Genomic DNA, 19,438 nt, shown 5'->3' on the forward strand with positions numbered 1-19,438 from the left:
TACATTAATTGATGTCTTGCAGACAAATTGATGTCTTTTGTAGCCTGAAAAGTCCATAATTCATGAGTTAATGCTTAGTCTTCACATATCGTGACATAAAACACTACCTTTCTTCCCTTACATTTATCACAGTGTTATGTCATTATTAAGCTTTTAACAATTTACTTGAACTTTGAAATAAACATACTTAAACCCTGTACGAATCACGGATCTTGGAGATCAGGGAAAATGCGTAACAGTGTAACTATGCCTGCGTAATAGAGGTCGACCGGTTAATCGGAATGGCCGATTTAATTAGGGGCGATTTCAAGTTTCCATAACAATCGGTAATCTGCATTTTTGGACACCGATTATGTCCGATTGCATTGCACTCCATGAGGAGACTGCGTGGCAGGCTGACTACCTGTTGTGCGAGTGTAGCAAGGAGCCATGGTAAGGTGCTAGCTAGCTAGCTAGCTAGCTAGCATTAAACTTATCATATAAAAACAATGAATCTTAACATAATCGCTAGTTAACTACACATGGTTGATGATATTACTAGTTTATCTAGCTTGTCCTGCGTTGCATATAATCGATGCGGTGCCTGTTAATTTGTCCTTGAATCACAGCCTACTTCACCAAACGGGTGATTTAACAAGCTGTCGTTGCACCAATGTACCTAACCATAAACATCAATGCCTTTCTTAAAATCAATACACAAGTATATATTTTTAAACCTGCATATTTAGTTAATATTGCCTGCTAACATTAATTTCTTTTAACTAGGGAAATTGTGTCACGTTCTGTGCAAGCAGAGTCAGGGTATATGCATGCAGCAGTTTGGGCCGCCTGGCTCGTTGCGAACTATGTGAAGACCATTTATTCCTAACAAAGACCGTAATTAATTTGCCAGAATTGTACATAATTATGACATAATGTTGAAGGTTGTGTAATGTAACAGCAATATTTAGACTCATGGATGCCACCCGTTAGATAAAATACGTAACGGTTCCGTATTTCACTGAAAGAATAAACGTTTTGTTTCCGGATTTGACCATATTAATGACCTAAGGCTCGTATTTCTGTGTGTTATTCTAATTAAGTCTATGATTTGATAGAGCAGTCTGACTGAGCGGTGGTAGGCAACAGCAGGCTCGTAAGCATTCATTCAAACAGCACTTTCGTGCATTTGCCAGCAGCTCTTCGCTGTGCTTCAAGCATTGCGCTGTTTATGACTTCAAGCCTATCAACTCCCGAGATTAGGCTGGCAATACTAAAGTACCTATTAGAACATCCAATAGTCAAAGGTATATGAAATACAAATCGTATAGAGAGAAATAGTCCTATAATAACTACAACCTAAAACTTCTTACCTGGGAATATTGAAGACTCATGGTTAAAAGGAACCACCAGCTTTCATATGTTCTCATGTTCTGAGCAAGGAACTTAAACGTTAGCTTTTTTACATGGCACATATTGCACTTTTACTTTCTTCTCCAACACTGTTTTTTCATTATTTAAACCAAATTCAACATGTTTCATTATTTATTTGATACTAAATTGATTTTATTGATGTATTATATTAAGTTAAAATGTGTTCATTCAGTATTGTTGTAATTGTGTGTGTGTGTGTGTATATATATATATAATCTTTTCCCACATTTTTTTTAAATTGTCCGATTGATCGGTGTCGGCTTTTTTTGGTCCTCCAATAATCGGTATCGGCGCTGAAAAATCAGAATCGGTCGACCTCTACTGCGTAACATTTCATTATGTTTCAGCGTGAAAAGTTCTCAAGGGCACACAAATCCAAAATAATGTAGGCCTATGCCATTGCAAAATCGAATGCTTCTAACTGAATTTTAACCTCATCTGAGAGTCACGTTACGGCCTACTGTCCTTAACGTATACTAGTTGGATGGATTGGCTGTGCATTAGTGTCTAATGGTAGGCTAGCTGTCTAGTGTCCCGTGTGGCTCAGTTGGTAGAGCATGGTGTTTGCAACGCCAGGGTTGTGGACCAGTACGGGGGGAAAAATAATTTACAATTTTTTTATGAAATGTATGCATTCACTACTGTAAGTCGCTCTGGATAAGAGCGTCTGCTAAATGACTAAAATGTAATGTAAATGTAATGTAACAGTACGATGTAACATTCCATTACGATGTAACATTCCATTATGATGTAACATTCCATTATGATGTAACAGTACGATGTAACATTCCATTACGATGTAACAGTACGATGTAACATTCCATTATGATGTAACAGTACGGTGTAACATTCCATTATGATGTAACAGTACGATGTAACATTCCATTATGATGTAACAGTACGATGTAACATTCCATTATGATGTAACATTCCATTACGGTGTAACAGTACGATGTAACATTCCATTACGGTGTAACTGTCACGGGCGTCGTATGAATTGGACCAAAACGCAGCGGGAATGTGAATACTCATCTTCTTTTAATGAAGGAAAATGTAAACACTTAACAAAACAACAAGCATCGACGAGAAACAGTCCTGTCAGGTGCAACAAACACTAAACAGGACACAACTACCCACAAATCCCACAGAAAAACACCCCTCTTAAATAGGACCTTCAATTAGAAGCAACGAGGAGCAGCTGCTTCCAATTGAAGGTCAACCCAAAAACCCCACATAGAAATAGACATACTAGAACTAACATAGAAATATACTACCATAGAACATAGCCCAACAAAACCCGAAACACACTAAACAAACACCCCCTGCCACGCCCTGACCAAACTACAATAACAAACAACCTCTTTTACTGGTCAGGACGTGACAGTAACAGTACAGTTAAAGTTATGTGATGCGTGTGATTCACATTTATTCCCGTAACCATAAGCAAATGAGCTCACCAATTACAGGGTGCAATGTGTGTGTGCCTGCACGTGTGTGTGTGTATGTAGCTGGACATAGCAGCCGTGTGTGTGTATGTAGCTGGACATAGCAGCCGTGTGTTTGTGTGTGATTATGTCAGTCTGTCTCAGCCCCAGAGAGGGTGTTGTGTTTTAAGGCAGTGGTGAGATACGCTTGGTTTCCATCATCTTCTCCATCCCTCATACCTGTTATAACCATGCTCCCTCACACCTGTTATAACCCTGCTCTCTCACACCTGTTATAACCCTGCTCCCTCACACCTGTTATAACCCTGCTTCCTCACACCTGTTATAACCCTGCTTCCTCACACCTGTTATAACCCTGCTTCCTCACACCTGTTATAACCCTGCTTCCTCACACCTGTTATAACCCTGCTTCCTCACACCTGTTATAACCCTGCCTCCCTCACGCCTGTTATAACCCTGCTTCCTCACACCTGTTATAACCCACACCTGTCTAGACGAGGCTGTGTCTGATTCGCTGCCTGACTGTGTGTGTGTGTGTGTGTGTGTGTGTGTGTGTGTGTGTGTGTGTGTGTGTGTGTGTGTGTGTGTGTGTGTGTGTGTGTGTGTGTGTGTGTGTGTGTGTGTGTGTGTGTGTGTGTGTGTGTGTGCGTGTGTGTGTGTGTGTATTGTGTAGTGTGTATTGTGTAGTGTGTTTCCTTTATCTACCTCACCAACTGTCCATGCTAGATGCTCGTAGTGGAAGAGATAGAGAACTCTGCTTTCTGAAACTTTCAGATCTTAATTACTCTGTCAGTTCATTATTCATGGTGGCAATTCATTGACTGTCAGCCGGCCAGTTGGCCTCCACCCAACATCATACTGAACACCCAACATCATACTGAACAGGTTCCTGTGTCCGAGGCCCAGAGGGAACCCTATTCCCCCTATGAATCTGGACAAACGTAGTGTGTAGAAGGTAGTGGGGGGTATCAGTGTGTAGAAGGTAGTGGGGGGGTATCAGTGTGTAGAAGGTAGTGGGGGTGTAGAAGGTAGTGGGGGGTATCAGTGTGTAGAAGGTAGTGGGGGGTATCAGTGTGTAGAAGGTAGTGGGGGGGTATCAGTGTGTAGAAGGTAGTGGGGGGGGGTGTAGAAAGTAGTGGGGGGGTATCAGTGTGTAGAAGGTAGTGGGGGTATCAGTGTGTAGAAGGTAGTGGGGGGGTGTAGAAGGTAGTGGGGGGTATCAGTGTGTAGAAGGTAGTGGGGGTGTAGAAGGTAGTGGGGGTATCAGTGTGTAGAAGGTAGTGGGGGGGTGTAGAAGGTAGTGGGAGGGGTATCAGTGTGTAGAAGGTAGTGGGGGGGGTATCAGTGTGTAGAAGGTAGTGGGGGGGTATCAGTGTGTAGAAGGTAGTGGGGGTATCAGTGTGTAGAAAGTAGTGGAGGGGGTGTAGAAGGTAGTGGGGGGGTATCAGTGTGTAGAAGGTAGTGGGGGTATCAGTGTGTAGAAGGTAGTGGGGGTGTAGAAGGTAGTGGGGGGTGTCAGTGTGTAGAAGGTAGTGGGGGGGTATCAGTGTGTAGAAGGTAGTGGGGGGGGTGTAGAAGGTAGTGGGGGGTATCAGTGTGTAGAAGGTAGTGGGGGGTATCAGTGTGTAGAAGGTAGTGGGGGGGTATCAGTGTGTAGAAGGAAGTGGGGGTGTCAGTGTGTAGAAGGTAGTGGGGGGTGTAGAAGGTAGTGGGGGGTATCAGTGTGTAGAAGGTAGTGGGGGGTGTAGAAGGTAGTGGGGGGGTATCAGTGTGTAGAAGGTAGTGGGGGTATCAGTGTGTAGAAGGTAGTGGGGGGTGTAGAAGGTAGTGGGGGGGGTATCAGTGTGTAGAAGGTAGTGGGGGGTATCAGTGTGTAGAAGGTAGTGGGGGGTATCAGTGTGTAGAAGGTAGTGGGGGGGTGTAGAAGGTAGTGGGGGTATCAGTGTGTAGAAGGTAGTGGGGGGGTATCAGTGTGTAGAAGGTAGTGGGGGTATCAGTGTGTAGAAGGTAGTGGGGGTATCAGTGTGTAGAAGGTAGTGGGGGTGTAGAAGGTAGTGGGGGTATCAGTGTGTAGAAGGTAGTGGGGGGGTGTCAGTGTGTAGAAGGTAGTGGGGGGGTGTAGAAGGTAGTGGGGGTATCAGTGTGTAGAAGGTAGTGGGGGTATCAGTGTGTAGAAGGTAGTGGGGGGGTATCAGTGTGTAGAAGGTAGTGGGGGGTATCAGTGTGTAGAAGGTAGTGGGGGTATCAGTGTGTAGAAGGTAGTGGGGGTATCAGTGTGTAGAAGGTAGTGGGGGGTGTAGAAGGTAGTGGGGGTATCAGTGTGTAGAAGGTAGTGGGGGTATCAGTGTGTAGAAGGTAGTGGGGGGTATCAGTGTGTAGAAGGTAGTGGGGGTATCAGTGTGTAGAAGGTAGTGGGGGTATCAGTGTGTAGAAGGTAGTGGGGGGTATCAGTGTGTAGAAGGTAGTGGGGGGTATCAGTGTGTAGAAGGTAGTGGGGGGTATCAGTGTGTAGAAGGTAGTGGGGGTATCAGTGTGTAGAAGGTAGTGGGGGGGTATCAGTGTGTAGAAGGTAGTGGGGGTATCAGTGTGTAGAAGGTAGTGGGGGGTGTCAGTGTGTAGAAGGTAGTGGGGGTATCAGTGTGTAGAAGGTAGTGGGGGGGGGTATGGGTCAGTGTGTAGAAGGTAGTGGGGGGTATCAGTGTGTAGAAGGTAGTGGGGGGTATCAGTGTGTAGAAGGTAGTGGGGGTATCAGTGTGTAGAAAGTAGTGGAGGGGGGTGTAGAAGGTAGTGGGGGGGTATCAGTGTGTAGAAGGTAGTGGGGGGGTATCAGTGTGTAGAAGGTAGTGGGGGGTATCAGTGTGTAGAAGGTAGTGGGGCGGGGTGTAGAAGGTAGTGGGGGTGTCAGTGTGTAGAAGGTAGTGGGGGGGGTGTAGAAGGTAGTGGGGGGTATCAGTGTGTAGAAGGTAGTGGGGGGGGTGTAGAAGGTAGTGGGGGGTGTCAGTGTGTAGAAGGTAGTGGGGGGGTGTAGAAGGTAGTGGGGGGGGTATCAGTGTGTAGAAGGTAGTGGGGGGGGGTGTAGAAGGTAGTGGGGGGTATCAGTGTGTAGAAGGAAGTGGGGGTGTCAGTGTGTAGAAGGTAGTGGGGGTATCAGTGTGTAGAAGGTAGTGGGGGTATCAGTGTGTAGAAGGTAGTGGGGGGTATCAGTGTGTAGAAGGTAGTGGGGGTGTAGAAGGTAGTGGGGGGTGTCAGTGTGTAGAAGGTAGTGGGGGGTGTAGAAGGTAGTGGGGGGTATCAGTGTGTAGAAGGTAGTGGGGGTATCAGTGTGTAGAAGGTAGTGGGGGTGTCAGTGTGTAGAAGGTAGTGGGGGGTAGAAGGTAGTGGGGGGTGTCAGTGTGTAGAAGGTAGTGGGGGGTGTAGAAGGTAGTGGGGGGGGTGTAGAAGGTAGTGGGGGGGTGTCAGTGTGTAGAAGGTAGTGGGGGTGTATCAGTGTGTAGAAGGTAGTGGGGGTGTATCAGTGTGTAGAAGGTAGTGGGGGTATCAGTGTGTAGAAGGTAGTGGGGGGTATCAGTGTGTAGAAGGTAGGGGGGGTGTCAGTGTGTAGAAGGTAGTGGGGGGTTTCAGTGTGTAGAAGGTAGTGGGGGGTATCAGTGTGTAGAAGGTAGTGGGGGTATCAGTGTGTAGAAGGTAGTGGGGGGTATCAGTGTGTAGAAGGTAGTGGGGGTATCAGTGTGTAGAAGGTAGTGGGGGTATCAGTGTGTAGAAGGTAGTGGGGGGTGTAGAAGGTAGTGGGGGTATCAGTGTGTAGAAGGTAGTGGGGGGTATCAGTGTGTAGAAGGTAGTGGGGGTATCAGTGTGTAGAAGGTAGTGGGGGGGTATCAGTGTGTAGAAGGTAGTGGGGGGGTATCAGTGTGTAGAAAGTAGTGGGGGTATCAGTGTGTAGAAGGTAGTGGGGGGTGTCAGTGTGTAGAAGGTAGTGGGGGGTATCAGTGTGTAGAAGGTAGTGGGGGGGTATCAGTGTGTAGAAGGTAGTGGGGGGTATCAGTGTGTAGAAGGTAGTGGGGGGGTATCAGTGTGTAGAAGGTAGTGGGGGGTATCAGTGTGTAGAAGGTAGTGGGGGTATCAGTGTGTAGAAGGTAGTGGGGGGGTATCAGTGTGTAGAAGGTAGTGGGGGGTATCAGTGTGTAGAAGGTAGTGGGGGTATCAGTGTGTAGAAGGTAGTGGGGCGGGGTGTAGAAGGTAGTGGGGGGGTATCAGTGTGTAGAAGGTAGTGGGGGGGTATCAGTGTGTAGAAGGTAGTGGGGGGTATCAGTGTGTAGAAGGTAGTGGGGGGTATCAGTGTGTAGAAGGTAGTGGGGGGTATCAGTGTGTAGAAGGTAGTGGGGGTATCAGTGTGTAGAAGGTAGGGGGGTGTCAGTGTGTAGAAGGTAGTGGGGGGGGGTATCAGTGTGTAGAAGGTAGTGGGGGGGTGTAGAAGGTAGTGGGGGGTATCAGTGTGTAGAAGGTAGTGGGGGGTATCAGTGTGTAGAAGTTAGTGGGGGGTATCAGTGTGTAGAAGGTAGTGGGGGGGTGTAGAAGGTAGTGGGGGGGTATCAGTGTGTAGAAGGTAGTGGGGGGGTATCAGTGTGTAGAAGGTAGTGGGGGTATCAGTGTGTAGAAGGTAGTGGGGGGTATCAGTGTGTAGAAGGTAGTGGGGGTATCAGTGTGTAGAAGGTAGTGGGGGTATCAGTGTGTAGAAGGTAGTGGGGGGTGTAGAAGGTTGTGGGGGTATCAGTGTGTAGAAGGTAGTGGGGGGTATCAGTGTGTAGAAGGTAGTGGGGGGTATCAGTGTGTAGAAGGTAGTGGGGGTATCAGTGTGTAGAAGGTAGTGGGGGTATCAGTGTGTAGAAGGTAGTGGGGGGTATCAGTGTGTAGAAGGTAGTGGGGGTATCAGTGTGTAGAAGGTAGTGGGGGTATCAGTGTGTAGAAGGTAGTGGGGGGGTGTCAGTGTGTAGAAGGTAGTGGGGGGGTGTCAGTATGTAGAAGGTAGTGGGGGTATCAGTGTGTAGAAGGTAGTGGGGGTATCAGTGTGTAGAAGCTAGTGGGGGGTATCAGTGTGTAGAAGGTAGTGGGGGGGTGTCAGTGTGTAGAAGATAGTGGGGGTATCAGTGTGTAGAAGGTAGTGGGGGTATCAGTGTGTAGAAGGTAGTGGGGGTATCAGTGTGTAGAAGGTAGTGGGGGTATCAGTCTGTAGAAGGTAGTGGGGGGTATCAGTGTGTAGAAGGTAGTGGGGGGTATCAGTGTGTAGAAGGTAGTGGGGGGGTATCAGTGTGTAGAATGTAGTGGGGGGTATCAGTGTGTAGAAGGTAGTGGGGGGGTATCAGTGTGTAGAATGTAGTGGGGGGTATTATATATAATAATAATAATAATATAATATAATAGTGTTAGTTAGTGTTGAAGGCGTGTTGTGGAAGGGATTAGTGTTAGTTAGTGTTGAAGGCGTGGTGTGGAAGGGATTAGTGTTAGTTAGTGTTGAAGGCGTGGTGTGGAAGGGATTAGTGTTAGTTAGTGTTGAAGGCATGTTGTGGAAGGGATTAGTGTTAGTGTTGAAGGCGTGTTGTGGAAGGGATTAGTGTTAGTTAGTGTTGAAGGCGTGGTGTGGAAGGGATTAGTGTTAGTTAGTGTTGAAGGCGTGTTGTGGAAGGGATTAGTGTTAGTTAGTGTTGAAGGCGTGTTGTGGAAGGGATTAGTGTTAGTTAGTGTTGAAGGCGTGTTGTGGAAGGGATTAGTGTTAGTTAGTGTTGAAGGCGTGGTGTGGAAGGGATTAGTGTTAGTTAGTGTTGAAGGCGTGGTGTGGAAGGGATTAGTGTTAGTTAGTGTTGAAGGCATGTTGTGGAAGGGATTAGTGTTAGTGTTGAAGGCGTGTTGTGGAAGGGATTAGTGTTAGTTAGTGTTGAAGGCGTGGTGTGGAAGGGATTAGTGTTAGTTAGTGTTGAAGGCGTGTTGTGGAAGGGATTAGTGTTAGTTAGTGTTGAAGGCGTGTTGTGGAAGGGATTAGTGTTAGTTAGTGTTGAAGGCGTGGTGTGGAAGGGATTAGTGTTAGTTAGTGTTGAAGGCGTGTTGTGGAAGGGATTAGTGTTAGTTAGTGTTGAAGGCGTGTTGTGGAAGGGATTAGTGTTAGTTAGTGTTGAAGGCGTGTTGTGGAAGGGATTAGTGTTAGTTAGTGTTGAAGGCGTGGTGTGGAAGGGATTAGTGTTAGTTAGTGTTGAAGGCGTGTTGTGGAAGGGATTAGTGTTAGTTAGTGTTGAAGGCGTGTTGTGGAAGGGATTAGTGTTAGTTTTGAAGGCGTGTTGTGGAAGGGATTAGTGTTAGAGTTGAAGGCGTGTTGTGGAAGGGATTAGTGTTAGTTAGTGTTGAAGGCGTGTTGTGGAAGGGATTAGTGTTAGTGTTGAAGGCGTGTTGTGGAAGGGATTAGTGTTAGTTAGTGTTGAAGGCGTGTTGTGGAAGGGATTAGTGTTAGTGTTGAAGGCGTGTTGTGGAAGGGATTAGTGTTAGTTAGTGTTGAAGGCGGGTTGTGGAAGGGATTAGTGTTAGTGTTGAAGGCGTGTTGTGGAAGGGATTAGTGTTAGTTAGTGTTGAAGGCATGTTGTGGAAGGGATTAGTGTTAGTGTTGAAGGCGTGTTGTGGAAGGGATTAGTGTTAGTTAGTGTTGCAGACGTGGTGTGGAAGGGATTAGTGTTAGTTAGTGTTGAAGGCGTGTTGTGGAAGGGATTAGTGTTAGTGTTGAAGGCGTGTTGTGGAAGGGATTAGTGTTAGTTAGTGTTGCAGGCGTGTTGTGGAAGGGATTAGTGTTAGTGTTGAAGGCGTGTTGTGGAAGGGATTAGTGTTAGTGTTGAAGGCGTGTTGTGGAAGGGATTAGTGTTAGTGTTGAAGGCGTGGTGTGGAAGGAATTAGTGTTAGTGTTGAAGGCGTGTTGTGGAAGGGATTAGTGTTAGTGTTGAAGGCGTGTTGTGGAAGGGATTAGTGTTAGTGTTGAAGGCTTGTTGTGGAAGGGATTAGTGTTAGTGTTGAAGGCGTGTTGTGGAAGGGATTAGTGTTAGTTAGTGTTGAAGGCGTGTTGTGGAAGGGATTAGTGTTAGTGTTGAAGGCGTGTTGTGGAAGGGATTAGTGTTAGTGTTGAAGGCGTGTTGTGGAAGGGATTAGTGTTAGTGTTGAAGGCGTGTTGTGGAAGGGATTAGTGTTAGTTAGTGTTGAAGGCGTGTTGTGGAAGGGATTAGTGTTAGTGTTGAAGGCGTGTTGTGGAAGGGATTAGTGTTAGTGTTGAAGGCGTGTTGTGGAAGGGATTAGTGTTAGTGTTGAAGGCGTGTTGTGGAAGGGATTAGTGTTAGTGTGGAAGGCGTGTTGTGGAAGGGATTAGTGTTAGTGTTGAAGGCGTGTTGTGGAAGGGATTAGTGTTAGTGTTGAAGGCGTGTTGTGGAAGGGATTAGTGTTAGTTAGTGTTGAAGGCGTGTTGTGGAAGGGATTAGTGTTAGTGTTGAAGGCGTGTTGTGGAAGGGATTAGTGTTAGTGTTGAAGGCGTGTTGTGGAAGGGATTAGTGTTAGTGTTGAAGCCGTGTTGTTGAAGGGATTAGTGTTAACTAGTTCGAGGTAGGAGATTAGGTTTGATGTGGAAGCGAAAACAGCGTGTGGATTGGTTGCTGTGTCAGCAGGTCTTACGGCATGGCTATGTAAGTCCCAGAGTGCTAGGTGGCGCAGTGTGCTGAAGACAGGAAGTCCTAGCTGTCAACACCCATTTCCGACTGACACCAATCACTGAGCTCCTCCTTCACTATGTGAACTAGCTAGCTAGCTACCGCATCGCTATCTCCACAGACATTAGTGAAACTCCAAACAAAAGTCAACCATAGGGCTATACACGTCTCTTCTACATCACATCACTTCCTGTGGTCACGGCATGGTCTCTTCGGGGAAAGGAAGAACACGTGCGGTCTGGATGGACAGTGAGCTCATTGCTGCCTGTACTGTTTGTGTGATGCACATGTGGACAAGCGTTACATATCATTACTCATCTATCATACCCTGTTCAACATCTGGTCATCTCCCACGTGCTGGACCAGAGATGATGTTACAGAGATGACCCCATCTGATACCTTGTTACAGTACCAGAGATGATGTTACAGGACCAGAGATGATGTTACAGGACCAGAGATGATGTTACAGGACCAGAGATGATGTTACAGGACCAGAGATGATGTTACAGTACCAGAGATGACCCCCTCTGATACCTTGTTACAGTAGCAGAGATGATGTTACAGTACCAGAGATGATGTTACAGTAGCAGAGATGATGTTACAGGACCAGAGATGATTTTACAGGACCAGAGATGATGTTACAGTAGCAGAGATGATGTTACAGTAGCAGAGATGATGTTACAGGACCAGAGATGATGTTACAGGACCAGAGATGATGTTACAGGACCAGAGATGATGTTACAGGACCAGAGATGATGTTACAGTAGCAGAGATGACCCCATCTGATACCTTGTTACAGTAGCAGAGATGATGTTACAGTAGCAGAGATGATGTTACAGTAGCAGAGATGACCCCATCTGATACCTTGTTACAGTAGCAGAGATGATGTTACAGTAGCAGAGATGATGTTACAGTAGCAGAGATGATGTTACAGTACCAGATATGATGTTACAGTAGCAGAGATGACCCCTCTGATACCTTGTTACAGTAGCAGAGATGATGTTACAGTACCAGATATGATGTTACAGGACCAGAGATGACCCCTCTGATACCTTGTTACAGCAGATTTTTGTTTACTTCCATGCCTGTACCAGAGAAACAATCTGGACAGATTCTATATTAAAGATGAATTTCATTTCTTATCCTCTGAATCTGTGCTTTTCGGCTGCAGTTTGTAAGTGATGAGAAGTGGAGGCCTGCGTGTATATCTAAAGCCTCTTGACAGAGCAGGATTACGGACACACACACACACACACACACGTACATTTCTCCTAGCCAAAGAACAGTAACCAGCATTGGCAGAGGCTGACATATGGACTTAATTAAATTAAATTAGGAGACGGAGAGAAAATGCTGTGGTCAGTTGCCAAAAACTCCTATACCTTGAAAGGATTGGAGAAATAATAAACCGACCTCCTTGAAGCTCCAGTAAAGATCTGTCACCTTGTGGAAAACTGGAAATTCACTGTGTAAGGCTGTGTCCTAAATGGCACCCTATTTTCTATATAAAAGTACCGGGAAAAGTATTCCAAAGTTGTGCACTATTTAGAGAATAGAGGATTGAACCAAACCTGTGTTTTCATCTTGTAATCAGCAGCTAATGGACATTTTACCACTGCCGCCTGACACTAACAACCAGTCATGCCTTGTGACAGATGGGAAATTAGCTGCAAAACAACACATAGCCTCTCTTCATCCTTGTCTCTCCTTTCAGCTCAGTGACTTTCTTATTTAGTAAGCACTTTGTTTCTGAATCCTGTAAGGTCTGTGTCTTGACTGTAATGTCTGTCTGTGTGACTGTAAGGTCTGTCTGTGTGACTGTAAGGTCTGTCTGTGTGACTGTAAGGTCTGTATGTGTGACTGTAAGGTCTGTCTGTGTGACTGTAAGGTCTGTCTGTGTGACTGTAAGGTCTGTATGTGTGACTGTAAGGTCTGTCTGTGTGACTGTAAGGTCTGTGTGACTGTAAGGTCTGTCTGTGTGACTGTAAGGTCTGTGTGACTGTAAGGTCTGTCTGTGTGACTGTAAGGTCTGTCTGTCTGACTGTAAGGTCTGTCTGTGTGACTGTAAGGTCTGTCTGTGTGACTGTAAGGTCTGTCTGTGTGACTGTAAGGTCTGTGTGACTGTAAGGTCTGTCTGTGTGACTGTAAGGTCTGTGTGACTGTAAGGTCTGTCTGTGTGACTGTAAGGTCTGTCTGTCTGACTGTAAGGTCTGTCTGTGTGACTGTAAGGTCTGTGTGACTGTAAGGTCTGTCTGTGTGACTGTAAGGTCTGTCTGTCTGACTGTAAGGTCTGTCTGTGTGACTGTAAGGTCTGTGTGGTTATTGAGCGTCTTTTAATTTGAAAAGCAATGAGACTTTCTGATGGCCGTTTTTCCTGTGACAGATAGAGAGGATCTTATAACGGACACAGGTCCGTCCCCAAAGCCATTTCCTGTTTGCCCTGTCTGGTTGGAGGACCATTATATTTGGTCTTAGGAAGGCAAGGCTAGCGCTGCTTCTCTTTTAAATGTTTTCTCCACAATTTCGATCTTGTCTCATCGTTGCAACTCCCCAACGGTCTCGGGAGGCGAAGGTTGAGTCATGCGTCCTTCGAAACATGACCCGCCAAACTGTGCTTCTTAACACCCGCTTGCTTAACCCAGAAGCCAGCTGCACCAATGTGTTGGAGGAAACACTATTCAAATGACAACCGAGGTCAGCTTGCAGGCGCCCAGGACGCCACAAGGAGTCGCTAGAGCGCGATGGGACAAGTAAAGTCCCCCCTGGCCAAACCCTCCCCTAACCCGGACGACGATGGGCCAATTGTGCACTGCACTATGGGACTCCCGATCACGGCCGGTTGTGATACAGCCTGGGATCGAACCCGGGTCTGTAGTGACTCTTCTAGCATTGCGATTCAGTGCCTTAGACCGCTGCGATGCAGTGCCTTAGTCCGCTGCGATGCAGCCTTAGACCGCTGTGATGCAGTGCTTTAGACCACTGCGATGCAGTGCCTTAGTCCCCTGTGATGCAGTGCCTTAGACCGCTACGATTCAGTGCCTTAGACCCCTGCGATGCAGTGCCTTAGACCGCTGCGATGCAGTGCCTTAGACCGCTGCGACGCAGTGCCTTAGACCGCTGCGATGCAGTGCCTTAGACCGCTGTGATGCAGTGCCTTAGACCGCTACGATTCAGTGCCTTAGACCCCTGCGATGCAGTGCCTTAGACCGCTGCGATGCAGTGCCTTAGACCACTGCGATGCAGTGCCTTAGACCGCTGTGATGCAGTGCCTTAGACCACTGTGATGCAGTGCCTTAGACCGCTACGATGCAGTGCCTTAGACCGCTGCGATGCAGTGCCTTAGACCGCTACGATGCAGTGCCTTAGACCACTGCGATGCAGTGCCTTAGACCGCTGTGATGCAGTGCCTTAGACCGCTACGATTCAGTGCCTTAGACCCCTGCGATGCAGTACCTTAGACCGCTGTGATGCAGTGCTTTAGACCACTGCGATGCAGTGCCTTAGATGTAGTCATGTAGTAGTGGTGTAGTAGTGATGTAGTAGTGGTGGAGTAGTGGTGTAGTAGTGATGTAGTAGTGGTGTAGTAGTGGTGGAGTAGTGGTGTAGTAGTGATGTAGTAGGTGTGTAGTAGTGATGTAGTAGTGTTGTAGTAGTGATGTGGTAGTGATGTAGTAGGTGTGTAGTAGTGATGTAGTAGTGGTGGAGTAGTGATGTAGTAGTGATGTAGTAGGTGTGTAGTAGTGATGTAGTAGTGGTGGAGTAGTGGTTGAGTAGTTATGGAGTAGTGATGTAGTAGTGGTGGAGTAGTGATGCAGTAGTGGTGTAGTAGTGGTATAGTAGTGGTGGAGTAGGGATGTAGTAGTGGTGGAGTAGTGATGCAGTAGTGGTGGAGTAGTGGTGGAGTAGTGGTGTAGTAGTGGTAGAGTAGTGGTATAGTAGTGATGTAGTAGTGGTGGAGTAGTGATGTAGTAGTTGTGTAGTAGTGGTGGAGTAGTGTTGTAGTAGAGGTGTGGTAGTGGTGTAGTAGAGGTGTGGTAGTGGTGGAGTAGTGATGTAGTAGTGGTGGAGTAGTGGTGTAGTAGAGGTGTGGTAGTGGTGGAGTAGTGATGGAGTAGTGATGTAGTAGTGGTGGAGTAGTGATGTAGTAGTGCTGTAGTAGTGATGTAGTAGTGGTGGAGTAGTGATGTAGTAGTGGTGGAGTAGTGATGGAGTAGTGGTGTAGTAGTGGTGGAGTAGTGGTGGAGTAGTGGTGGAGTAGTGATGTAGTAGTGGTGGAGTAGTGGTGGAGTAGTGATGTAGTATTGATGTAGTAGTGCTGGAGTAGTGATGTAGTACTGGTGGAGTAGTGATGTAGTAGTGGTGGAGTAGTGGTGTAGTAGTGGTGGAGTAGTGATGTAGTAATGATGTAGTAGTGGTGGAGTAGTGATGTAGTAGTGGTGGAGTAGTGATGTAGTAGTGGTGGATTAGTGGTGGAGTAGTGATGGAGTAGTGGTGGAGTAGTGGTGGAGTAGTGATGGAGTAGTGATGTAGTAGTGGTGGAGTAGTGGTGGAGTAGTGATGTAGTAATGATGTAGTAGTGGTGGAGTAGTGATGTAGTAGTGGTGGAGTAGTGGTGGATTAGTGGTGGAGTAGTGGTGTAGTAGTGATGTAGTAGTGGTGGAGTAGTGGTGTAGTAGTGGTGGAGTAGTGATGTAGTAGTGGTGTAGTAGTGGTGGAGTAGTGGTGGAGTAGTGATGTAGTAGTGGTGGAGTAGTGATGAAGTAGTGGTGGAGGAGTGATGTAGTAGTGGTGGAGTAGTGATGGAGTAGTGGTGGAGTAGTGGTGGAGTAGTGATGGAGTAGTGGTGGAGTAGTGGTGGAGTAGTGGTGGAGTAGTGATGGAGTAGTGATGGAGTAGTGGTGGAGTAGTGGTGTAGTAGTGGTGGAGTAGTGGTGTAGTAGTGGTGGAGTATTAGCAGCCTAGAACTGTACTGGAATCACATACAGAACCCAACAATAGTTTTAACAAGAATATGTTCCTTATCCAGACCTCTGTGGAATGGCTCAGTTTGTAATCCTCTAGGCAATCTGGCTGTGAAAGGCTATCTCCCAAATGACAACTCTATCCCCTTTATAGTGCACTACTTTTGACCATGGGCCCTGTTCAAAAGTAGTGCACTATATAGGGAATAGGGTGCCATTTGGTACGCGGCCAAAGAGAACTCGGTGAGACGATGTCATTACACAGTAACACACCAGGACACTCCAGGACACCGTTTTTTGTTCAAGCTAGTTTAATCCTGATTCCTGACGTAAAAGAACTGTCCCTTTTTTTTTGAGTCGTCATCAGGTGGTGTTTTATATTTATTTGGGTTGTTGGGGGTGGTGGGTGTCTCTTGATTGTGATGAGATCAATCCTAAATTCTGTATTCTGGCATCCCCGTCCCCCGTCAGTGAGCCTAAGCTTTAATAGGGTAACAATGCTGTGTGTTTGGGATGGGGGTTCTTCACTTCTTCTTCACTTGTTCCCTGGCTCTGATATCCTCAACCCCCAAAATACATCCCAAATGACACCCTCTCCTTTGTATAGAGCACTACTTTTGAACAGGGTCGCTGCTCTCTCTTCCCTGCTCTCCTACCTGCCAAGCCACCACGAGGCAGAGAATCAGAAGGAAGCAGCATTGATCCTTTAGGTTCCGTAAAGAACACCGGCTTTCCCTGGACCGGCTGTGCTTCAGAACCCTCTAGTGCTCGTTAACCACCTCCAACGCCTCACCCCTACCCCCAACGCCTCACCCCTACCCCCAACGCCTCACCCCTACCTCCAACGCCTCACCCCTACCTCCAACGCCTCACCCCTACCTCCAACGCCTCACCCCTACCTCCAACGCCTCACCCCTACCTCCAACGCCTCACCCCTACCTCCAACGCCTCACCCCTACCCCCAACGCCTCACCCCTACCTCCAACGCCTCACCCCTACCTCCAACGCCTCACCCCTACCCCCAACGCCTCACCCCTACCTCCAACGCCTCACCCCTACCCCCAACGCCTCACCCCTACCTCCAACGCCTCACCCCTACCTCCAACGCCTCACCCCTACCTCCAACGCCTCACCCCTACCCCCAACGCCTCACCCCTACCTCCAACACCTCACTCCTACCCCCAACGCCTCACCCCTACCTCCAACGCCTCACCCCTACCCCCAACGCCTCACCCCTACCTCCAACGCCTCACCCCTACCTCCAACGCCTCACCCCTACCTCCAACGCCTCACCCCTACCCCCAACGCCTCACCCCTACCTCCAACGCCTCACCCCTACCCCCAACGCCTCACCCCTACCTCCAACACCTCACCGGTCCTCCCCCTACTACACACCCTCCTCTACTCCCTCCTCACCCCTACCTCCCCTTCCTCTAACTCTGTCCTCCCCCTCCTCACCCCTACCTCCCCCTCCTTACCCCCACCTCCCCCTCCTTACCCCTCCTCACCCCTACCTCCCCTTCCTGTACCCCGATGCTGGCACTAAGACCGCACTCAATGATGCGTATAGGGACATAAGCAAACAAGAAAATGCACATTCAGAGGCGGCATTTCCTCGTGGCGGGTGGTTTTAATGCTGGGAAACTGAAATCCGTTGTATCTCATTTTTACCAGCATGTCACCTGTGCCACTAGAGGTAACAAAACTCTAGATCACCTGTACTCCTTCCTCCCTTTGACATATCAGATCATAACTCTATCTTCCTGATTCCTACTTACAAGCAAAAACTCAAACAGGAAGTACCAGTGACACGCTCAATACAGAAGTGGTCCTATGAAGCGGATGCTAAGCTACAGGACTGTTTCTCTAGCACAGATTTTTTATATTTTCCGGGATTCATCCGATAATATTGAGGAGCCTACCAGACAAGCTAAATGTCTTCTATGCTCACTTCGGGGCAAGCAACAGTGAGCCATGCATGAGAGCACCAGCTGTTCCGGACGACTGTGTGATCTCACTCACTGTAGCCAATGTGAATAAGACCTTTAAACAGGTTAACATTCGCAAGACCGTGGGGCCAGATCAGGAATACCAGGACGCATACTGACCAGCTGGCAAGTGTCTTCAATTACATTTTCAACCTATCCTAATAAAACGTAAAACTATCCCTTGTTTTAAGCAGACCACCATACTCCCATTTATTTATTTAACTAGGCAGGTCAGTTAAGGTCAATTAGAACAAGTTCTAATTTACAATGACGGGCTAGGAACAGTGGGTTTAACTGCCTTGTTCAGGGGCAGAACGACAGATTTTTACCTTGTCAGCTCAGGGATTCGATCTTGCAACCTTTCGGTTACAAGTCCAAAGCTCTAACCACTAGGCTACCCTGCCGCCCCCACGTCCAAGAACACCAAGATAACCTGCCTAAATGTCTATAGCTATAGATAGCTAATCAAATGGCTACCCTATCCTGTTGCCTAGTCACTTCATCCCTACCTACATGTACATAGCTACCTCAATTACCTGGTACCCCTGCACATCGACTCGTTACTGGTACTCCCTGTATATAACCATGTTATTACCTGGTACTCCCTGTATATAGCCATGGTATTACCTGGTACTCCCTGTATATAGCCATGGTATTACCTGGTACTCCCTGTATATAGCCATGGTATTACCTGGTACTCCCTGTATATAGCCATGTTATTACCTGGTACTCCCTGTATATAGCCATGTTATTACCTGGTACTCCCTGTATATAGCCATGGTATTACCTGGTACTCCCTGTATATAACCATGTTATTACCTGGTACTCCCTGTATATAACCATGTTATTACCTGGTAGTCCCTGTATATAGCCATGTTATTACCTGGTACTCCCTGTATATAGCCATGTTATTACCTGGTACTCCCTGTATATAGCCATGGTATTACCTGGTACTCCCTGTATATAGCCATGGTATTACCTGGTACTCCCTGTATATAGCCATGTTATTACCTGGTACTCCCTGTATATAACCATGTTATTACCTGGTACTCCCTGTATATAGCCATGTTATTACCTGGTACTCCCTGTATATAGCCATGTTATTACCTAGTACTCCCTGTGTATAGCCATGTTATTACCTGGTACTCCCTGTATATAACCATGTTATTACCTGGTACTCCCTGTATATAGCCATGTTATTACCTGGTACTCCCTGTATATAACCATGTTATTACCTGGTACTCCCTGTATATAGCCATGTTATTACCTGGTACTCCCTGTATATAACCATGTTATTACCTGGTACTCCCTGTATATAGCCATGTTATTACCTGGTACTCCCTGTATATAACCATGTTATTACCTGGTACTCCCTGTATATAACCATGTTATTACCTGGTACTCCCTGTATATAACCATGTTATTACCTGGTACTCCCCTGTATATAACCATGTTATTACCTGGTACTCCCTGTATATAGCCATGTTATTACCTGGTACTCCCTGTATATAACCATGTTATTACCTGGTACTCCCTGTATATAGCCATGTTATTACCTGGTACTCCCTGTATATAGCCATGTTATTACCTGGTACTCCCTGTATATAGCCATGTTATTACCTGGTACTCCCTGTATATAACCATGTTATTACCTGGTACTTCCTGTATATAACCATGTTATTACCTGGTACTCCCTGTATATAACCATGTTATTACCTGGTACTCCCTGTATATAGCCATGTTATTACCTAGTACTCCCTGTGTATAGCCATGTTATTACCTGGTACTCCCTGTATATAACCATGTTATTACCTGGTACTCCCTGTATATAGCCATGTTATTACCTGGTACTCCCTGTATATAACCATGTTATTACCTGGTACTCCCTGTATATAGCCATGTTA

The 19,438-nt window shown here is 46.9% G+C and overlaps 1 protein-coding gene across 1 annotated transcript; it reads left to right on the forward strand.

Annotated features, from left to right (window-relative positions):
- Positions 1 to 16,301: 16,301 nt before the first annotated feature.
- Positions 16,302 to 16,921, forward strand: LOC123740076 (extensin-like; the record flags this gene model as incomplete). Its single annotated transcript, XM_045713985.1, has 1 exon — positions 16,302 to 16,921. A coding segment is annotated over one exon (620 nt), but the record flags the coding sequence as incomplete, so codon positions are not given.
- Positions 16,922 to 19,438: the final 2,517 nt, after the last annotated feature.

The sequence above is a fragment of the Salmo salar genome, unplaced genomic scaffold (genome assembly GCF_905237065.1).
Source record: "Salmo salar unplaced genomic scaffold, Ssal_v3.1, whole genome shotgun sequence".
NCBI classification, from domain to species: domain Eukaryota; kingdom Metazoa; phylum Chordata; class Actinopteri; order Salmoniformes; family Salmonidae; genus Salmo; species Salmo salar.